We start from the raw sequence: 6,904 nt of genomic DNA, 5'->3' as shown, positions 1-6,904 counted from the left end.
CTGATACCAGGTGGAACAGACATGATTCCAATGGCCAGGTAAACAGACATTAGTCAAATTTGTCTACTTTGGAGGCTTTTTACTCTCATCATACTGATGAACCTGGAGTGGGCTGTGGGCTTTTACATTTGATAATATGCTCTGTGCTTCCCTAAAATAAACCATTTGCCTATATACAGCAAAGACAGCTCAGTTCCTTTTGGACAACCCATGGGATGGTTAATAAGTGAGGGTCAGAATGCCCCTGGATGTGTAAGGTGAAACATTTCTCCATTGAATCCAGGACACTGAATGGAAAAATCATTGCTGTGAAAGTCTTTAAAGGTTTACTGATACCAATAAGGGAATAATTAATTGCCAACAATGAAAATTGAATGTGTACTTATATTTGAGCTCAAGACATATTGGTTTACTTGATAGAGGCCCAGAGCAGACTTAGAGGAATTTTAAACCCTTCCTTACAAAACTGCCCTTTCCATCCTTCCACCCTTTCCCACATACTCCTGTCTCATACATTTGGAGAAAATTTAGGAACAAATTATTTATTGTGTAGTTTCTACTCTCTCTATCACATAAAGTAAATTTACTGTGATACTAATGAAGCTTAAACTTAGAGGTACCTTCCTTGCCCAGGCACACAGTCATATATTTTACAATTTTTAAATATTTCAAGTGTAATTGGTGAAGACAACTGTCTCTCCTCTTGTCCCATTGGTTGGGTAGCAGAGTGGCTGTGGACTTGGGGTCAGGTCAAGGGAAGCTGAGCTGGGAGATATTTCATATGGGCTCATGGGATGTATGTGTATGGTTTGGGTAAACTCTGAAGATGGTTAAGTTATTGTGAGCTTTTCTGCTGGAGCAATTCCTTTCCCACCCAGTGCACACCCAGCATCACAATTAAGAGTGTGAGGCAAAGGCATCTCCCTGATGGGCACAACTGCAGTGCTTGATACCAGGTGAGTGAGTGTGTGGAGACCAAGTGTTGTGGAAGTACACACAGTCTTATGCTCTAAGCACCACAGTGTACAGGCATAGGCAGTGGACTCTGTGACTTTCCAGTACGGAGCTGCTAAGATGATGGGAAATGCATGGGGTTTCTAGAGCCCACATCTCTGGGCCAGTTCCCATGGGTTGTGGAAGATTTGCTGCTGGCCAGCAGCTGCCACTCCTCCACTTGATAGTGAGGAACATCACATCTTCTACTACATCTCCTAATAAAGGATGCTGAGAATGCTACATAAGTGACCCTGAATAGCTTTTCCACACTTCAGCTACAGAAAAACAATGAACCACTCCCACTTTGTACTGATAGGCTATCTGAAAGTTTTATAGGCACATGTTTGTTTAAATAAACCAGTCTTACAAGTGTAATTCTTACTTGAAATAGAAAAAAATCACTTTAATTTCTTACATATAAAACGTTAAATTTTAACTGTAACAAAGTATGAGTTCTTTTACAACCTGAATTTTTTTAAAGGTATACCCATTAGGGTAATGAAAAGAGGAGACAAATATTTTAAATTTTCATCTAATATTAGAAAACATAACAGTTTCTGTCTTTAATCTAATACAGCAAAGCAAACAAAAGTTCCATAGTAGTTATTTTATTTAAACTGGGTGTGGTGGCACATGCCTGTAATCCATGCACCTGGGAAGTTGAAGCAAGAAGAGCTACGTTAGAGGTCAGCTGGTCTACACAGTGAGTGCAATATTCACTCTAACCATAGAGTAACAAACTTTTCAATTCCTTCTGAAAAACAAGGTGGAGAAATCACTTATAGAACCTCAGATTATAGGTCACCTGTAAGATTGACAGTGAGATGCTTTATTAAAATTGTGTAAGAATCCTGTGAAAAAATAGGATGTCAAATTATTTTGGATTAAGATGTTGGCATTACAGTCTGTCCCCAAACTGTGTCATCTCATTAAGTCCTATGACTCTGGGCTCACAGATGGCCAAAAGCAGTAACACGCTTTGCAGCAAGCACAGACAACTCTGGGCTCTCAGCTGACCTGCCTGCACTGGTGCTCCAGGTTCTCAGCAGAGCACAGAGCCGGGTCTCCATCTCCCCAGAGTGTTGTTTCCAGGGTGAACCCTGTGCAGCATGGCCAACCCACGCCTGGGGCACGGGGTCCGTGAGGCTCAGCTTGGGGAAGGCAGCTTCCCCTCAACCAGGTGGCTCTACCGACTATTCAGAAAGCCCTTGGTGGATGGAACCTTCTGGAAAAGAGAAAGAGAGGAGGTCTGAATGATGACAGGAAGACACACATCACCAGTCAACCATGCTAATGCTGCAAAAGGATGAAGAAATTGGAAAGCAGCAGTTTGCAGAGCGCTCCTAGTATGCAAACCTGACAGAGTCCCGGGAAAGGCACTCTTCTCTTACCAGGTGCAGAGGGCTCTGCGATGAGGAGTCTGTGGCTGGTAAATGGCTCTGTGGAGTCTTGTTCTGCTGATCTCTCCTCCAGGTCTGACTCTGGGATTGGAGTACAGCCACCTATGTAAGAAATGCAGTGTTTCAAGCAATGTGGGAGAAGATGTGCCTCTCCACACAGTGCCGCAGTTTAGGAACATGCTAAGTGTAAAGATAATAAACAATGTGACAACAATGTCTGGGAGAGGACCGGGAGTGATCATTTTGTCTGCCTTTGGTGAAAAGGCTTGCCACCTCCACAGATAGGCAGAAGTGGTTAAGACCTGGCAACAGCATTAACAGTGTTGTCTCAAATTTATCCTTTTTTAAAAGTCAGAAATGTCAGAACTGGCTGGGTCTGGTGGCACACTCCTGTAATCCCAGCACTTGGGAAGCTGAGGCAGGAGGATTGCTGTGAGTTTAAGGCCAGACTGGGCTACACAGTGAATTCAAGGCCAGCCTGGACAATATAATGAGACTCTGTTAAAAAAAAAAAAAAAAAAAAAAAACACCTAACAAGAAAAAAACAAAGAAATGTCAGAAGTATAGCAAATGTAGCGTCCACGATATAAGAGGCCCTGGGCAGGACTTCTCCTTGATACCAGAACATCAGAAACCATGAGGAGAGAAAACACTCTCCTTGAGTGAGTGGAAGGCTGCAGGGCTCTTAGCGGGATGTCAGGGGCTCCTCTGGAATCTGACTGTCCTGGATGCAGCCCCCTGGCATAGATACCAGCCTTCCACAGAGTAGCAGCAGCCGTGAGCTGCACCGGGAATGCCAGGGCCAAAAGGCCAGGGGTGTCACCTGACTGTGGCCACCACAGATGTGTGTGGGGAGCTCGGGATCCTGCAAGTCTCCTGATTGCATCCACATTCTGACCTCACCCACCACCATTTCCTGGACACATGCTAACCACAGTGTACGTATCCTGCTTTTCTTGTTGGTGAAGTGGGTACTTCTCACACACTGAGTCCAGTACCCCAACACCCAAGCTTGGATTCACATGTAAGAAGGTTAAGGATGCTGATGACAGGCTGCAGGCAGCACAGATGGGAAGACCATGTTACCCCCATGGGAGGGAGTGGCTGGACCCCGGAGTGAAGGAAAGTTCCCCTGCACCCACCCTCTACATTCCTTCTGAAGAAAAACCAGATCCAAAGGAAAATGGGGAGAGAGGGATTCAGTGACCATAAAATAGGAATCAGCATAGCTGCAGAATCCCCAGGACAGAACACCCCTGATAACCCATCACGGGATGGTACTGCCCCCCATGTGTGGAGAGCAACGGCCCTATCAGGAAGGGAACCACACTAAGTTTTTACATGTATTTTTATTAGTGCTTATCAATTTTAGAACATACGGGGTTTTAGTGTGGCAATTTTGATCACATCCAGGTCCCCATTACCCCTTCACCCTTATTCCTTTCCCCCATCTAATAACAGTCTCTCCTCCACTCTCATTCCACCTTTCTGTTTGCTTTTGGCTTTTAGTTTATACCTATTAGGGAAAACTTGCAACATGTGTCTTTCTGAGTCAGGCTTATTTATTTATTTATTTAAAGTTTTTTTATTTTAAAGAGAGTAGTAAATGAGACACAAACAGAAAATAGAACAATAGCAGCATACCAGTATCACAAACATAAATCAAAGCAAGAACATTTAAAGTGATAGAGGGTTTTAAGACAAAATAATACAAATTAACAGTGGTTGTTATATTACATGTTGCTATCCTCAACTACGTTGTCTGGCGCCTGCCTGGCAAGTGCAAGGTCCTGAGTTCGATTCCCAGTAACCAAAAAAAAAAAAAAAAAGGCGGGCCAGGGATGTAGCTCAGTGGCATAAGGGCTTCCCTGGCAAGCTTGAGGTCATGAGTTTGATTTCCGGTACCAAAAAGAAAAAGGTTCTGGCTTATTTAGTTTAACATGGTAATCTCCAGTTCCATCCATTTTCCTGCAAATGACATGATTTTGTTCTTCTTTATGTGCTGCAATAAACATAGGAATCCAGGCTCCCTGCATAAGCTGACTTTAATTCCTTTGGGTATGTACCAAGGTATGGTACAGCTGGGTCATACGATTGTTCTATGTTTAGTTTTTTTAAAGACTCTCCATACTGATTTCCACAGTAGGTATACTAATTTACATTCCCACCAGCACTGTATAAGAGTTAAAGGGTTCCTTTTGCCCACACTCTTGTCAGCATTTTTGTTTTGTTTTGTTTTGTTGATGACAGTCATTCTGATGGGTGAGATGAAATCTCAAGGTAATTTTGATTTGCATTTCCCAAAGGGCGAAATTTTGAACATTTTTAATGTATTCTAGACATTAATCCTCTGTCAGAAGAGTAGCTGGCAAAGATTTTCTCCCATTTTAGGTATCTTTCTACTTTGCCCATTGTTTCCTTTACTGTGCAGAAACTTTTTAATTCAATGCAGTCTCGTTTACTGATTTCTCTGATCATTTATTGTGCTACTGAGGTCCCCTTCAAGAAGTCTCTGCTGGCAACTCAACTTTCAATTATTTTCCCTGCTTTCTTCTAGAAGTTTCAAAGTTTCAGGTCTTAAATCCAGATCTTTGATCAATTTTGAATTGATTTCTCCATAGGATGAGTGGGATCTAGTTTCATTCTTCTACGTGTGGACGTCCAGCACCTTTTATTAAAGCATCTGCCTTTCTTCCAGTGTGTATTCAGTGGTCAGTTCTCACTAGCCAGTGTGAGCCAGTGGCCACACTGAAGGTGAGGTGGGCTTGGGACTGGGCTTTGACGCCTGGATTCACACCATGGCTCAGCATCTACTAACTGAACAAGCCCTGAATAAGCTTTTCAGTGAGGTCAGCCTTGATATCATCTCCAGAACAGGAATCTTAGCAGCGCGACTTCACAGAGAGGAGCAGGCGAGTGTGAACAGTGCCTGCACACTGAATCATCAGCAGGTTCTGATGATTTTCAGGTCAAAGTTAGGAGGCCCAAAAAAGGGGTAGGATCACTAGGCCAAGCTAACATCCTGGGGTGGGGTCTGGAAAGGTAGGATTCCCACAGACTGATGGACCCCAGACCAAAATGCAGCTCCCTAGCAAGAGGGTGGGGCTCAAATCTGAAACTCAGAGCCACCTGGGCGTCTATTCCACTCCCTCAGGCCCCACCTGGTCTCTCCTGCCGCTGGGGCCGCCTGGTGCTCACACTTGATTCTTTGCCAGGTGAATCCTGGGGCGCAGCCCCGCCTCACGCCCAGCTCCTTGCTGTCTACTCAGTACCTCAGCCAGGAGTGGCCAGACTGACATTTCCGGGTGCTGCAGGCCCTCTGGTCCTGGTGCCACTGCTTGGCTGTGCCCCTGCTGTGCAAAAGCAGCCACAGTCAGTGTGTCAGCGTGAATAAGCACTGGTGACATTTCAGTAAAACTATGTACCCAAACAGCTGGTAGGCCGGATTGGGCCAGTCATCATGAGTAGTTTGCGATCCTCCCCCAACAAGGGTTAAGGAAAGCTGTTGTAAAAATGCTGGTTCCAAGGTTCCTAGAGGCATTCAGCACTGCCAGATGCCCCATCTTATAGGATTGACATCAAATTATCTCATAGTGTTAAAATAATATGCTTAAAGGCATCATTGAGTCAGGCATTCTGGCTCAAACCTACAATCCTGCAATCTGGGAGGCTGAAACAGAAAGATCACAAGTTCAAGCCCAACCTGGGCAACATAGTACATAGCAAGACCACGTCTCTAAAAAAATAAAAAGGGCTGGGGATATAGCTCAGTGTGAAGGCCCTGGGTTCAAACCCCAGTAAGGAAAAAGAAATACATATAGACATAAAAGCAAAGCTGGGCATGGTGGCATATGCCTATAATCCCAGTACTGGGGAGGCTGAGGCAGGAGGTTCATTGCAAGTTCAAAGCCAGCCTGGGCTACACAAGTGAGTTCAAAGCCAGAATAAACTGCATAGTAAGACTCGCCTCAAAAAAAAAAAAAAACAAGGACATAAAAGCAAAAGCATTACTGTCTGCCCTACTGCAACACGTGCTCTTTTTTTGTAAGGGCAGTGATAAACTTTTTCTTGTGTAGATTTTATTTTTAGAACAGCTTTTGTTATATAGAAAAATTTAGCGGACAGCACAGAGAATTCTCACCCACCCTCCCTGTTACTAGCATCTTTCATTAATGGGGTGCAGTTGTTACAATCATGAGCTATATCGGCGCACTACTATCAACTTGAGTCCACAGTTTATTCAGAGTCCCTTTGTCTCTACCTGATGTCCTTTCAGGATGTGACCTGACTGTCAGGCCTTCTTTGGCTCCTCTCAGTGCTGACAGTTTTCTCAGGTGTTTCTCATTTTTGAAAGCCTGGGCACTTAAGAAGAGGTCATATGTACTGTAAGATGCCCTTCTACTGGAATTGGTCTAATTTTCTCTTATGATTCTACTGGGGAACTGTTTTCTCAGGTTTCTTCTCCTAAGTCTTCGTGTTTCCATATCTTAAGGTGGTCTCCCTTCCTC

The 6,904-nt window shown here is 44.1% G+C and overlaps 1 protein-coding gene across 1 annotated transcript in view; it reads right to left on the bottom strand.

Annotated features, from left to right (window-relative positions):
• Positions 1–1,790: 1,790 nt before the first annotated feature.
• The window catches only part of Bbs9 (Bardet-Biedl syndrome 9), a gene marked incomplete in the record, with an annotated part of 405,589 nt that continues 400,475 nt past the window's right edge, over positions 1,791–6,904 (bottom strand). Inside the window, 2 exon segments of the mRNA XM_013509769.1 lie at positions 1,791–2,221; positions 2,388–2,498. Coding sequence (XP_013365223.1) covers positions 2,190–2,221; positions 2,388–2,498 — 143 coding nt within the window.

Source organism: Chinchilla lanigera, unplaced genomic scaffold (genome assembly GCF_000276665.1).
Source record: "Chinchilla lanigera isolate Chin_1 unplaced genomic scaffold, ChiLan1.0 scaffold00181, whole genome shotgun sequence".
NCBI lineage: Eukaryota > Metazoa > Chordata > Mammalia > Rodentia > Chinchillidae > Chinchilla > Chinchilla lanigera.
The sequence above is the reverse complement of the archived record's forward strand: the minus strand, read 5'-3'. Positions and strand labels throughout refer to the sequence as shown.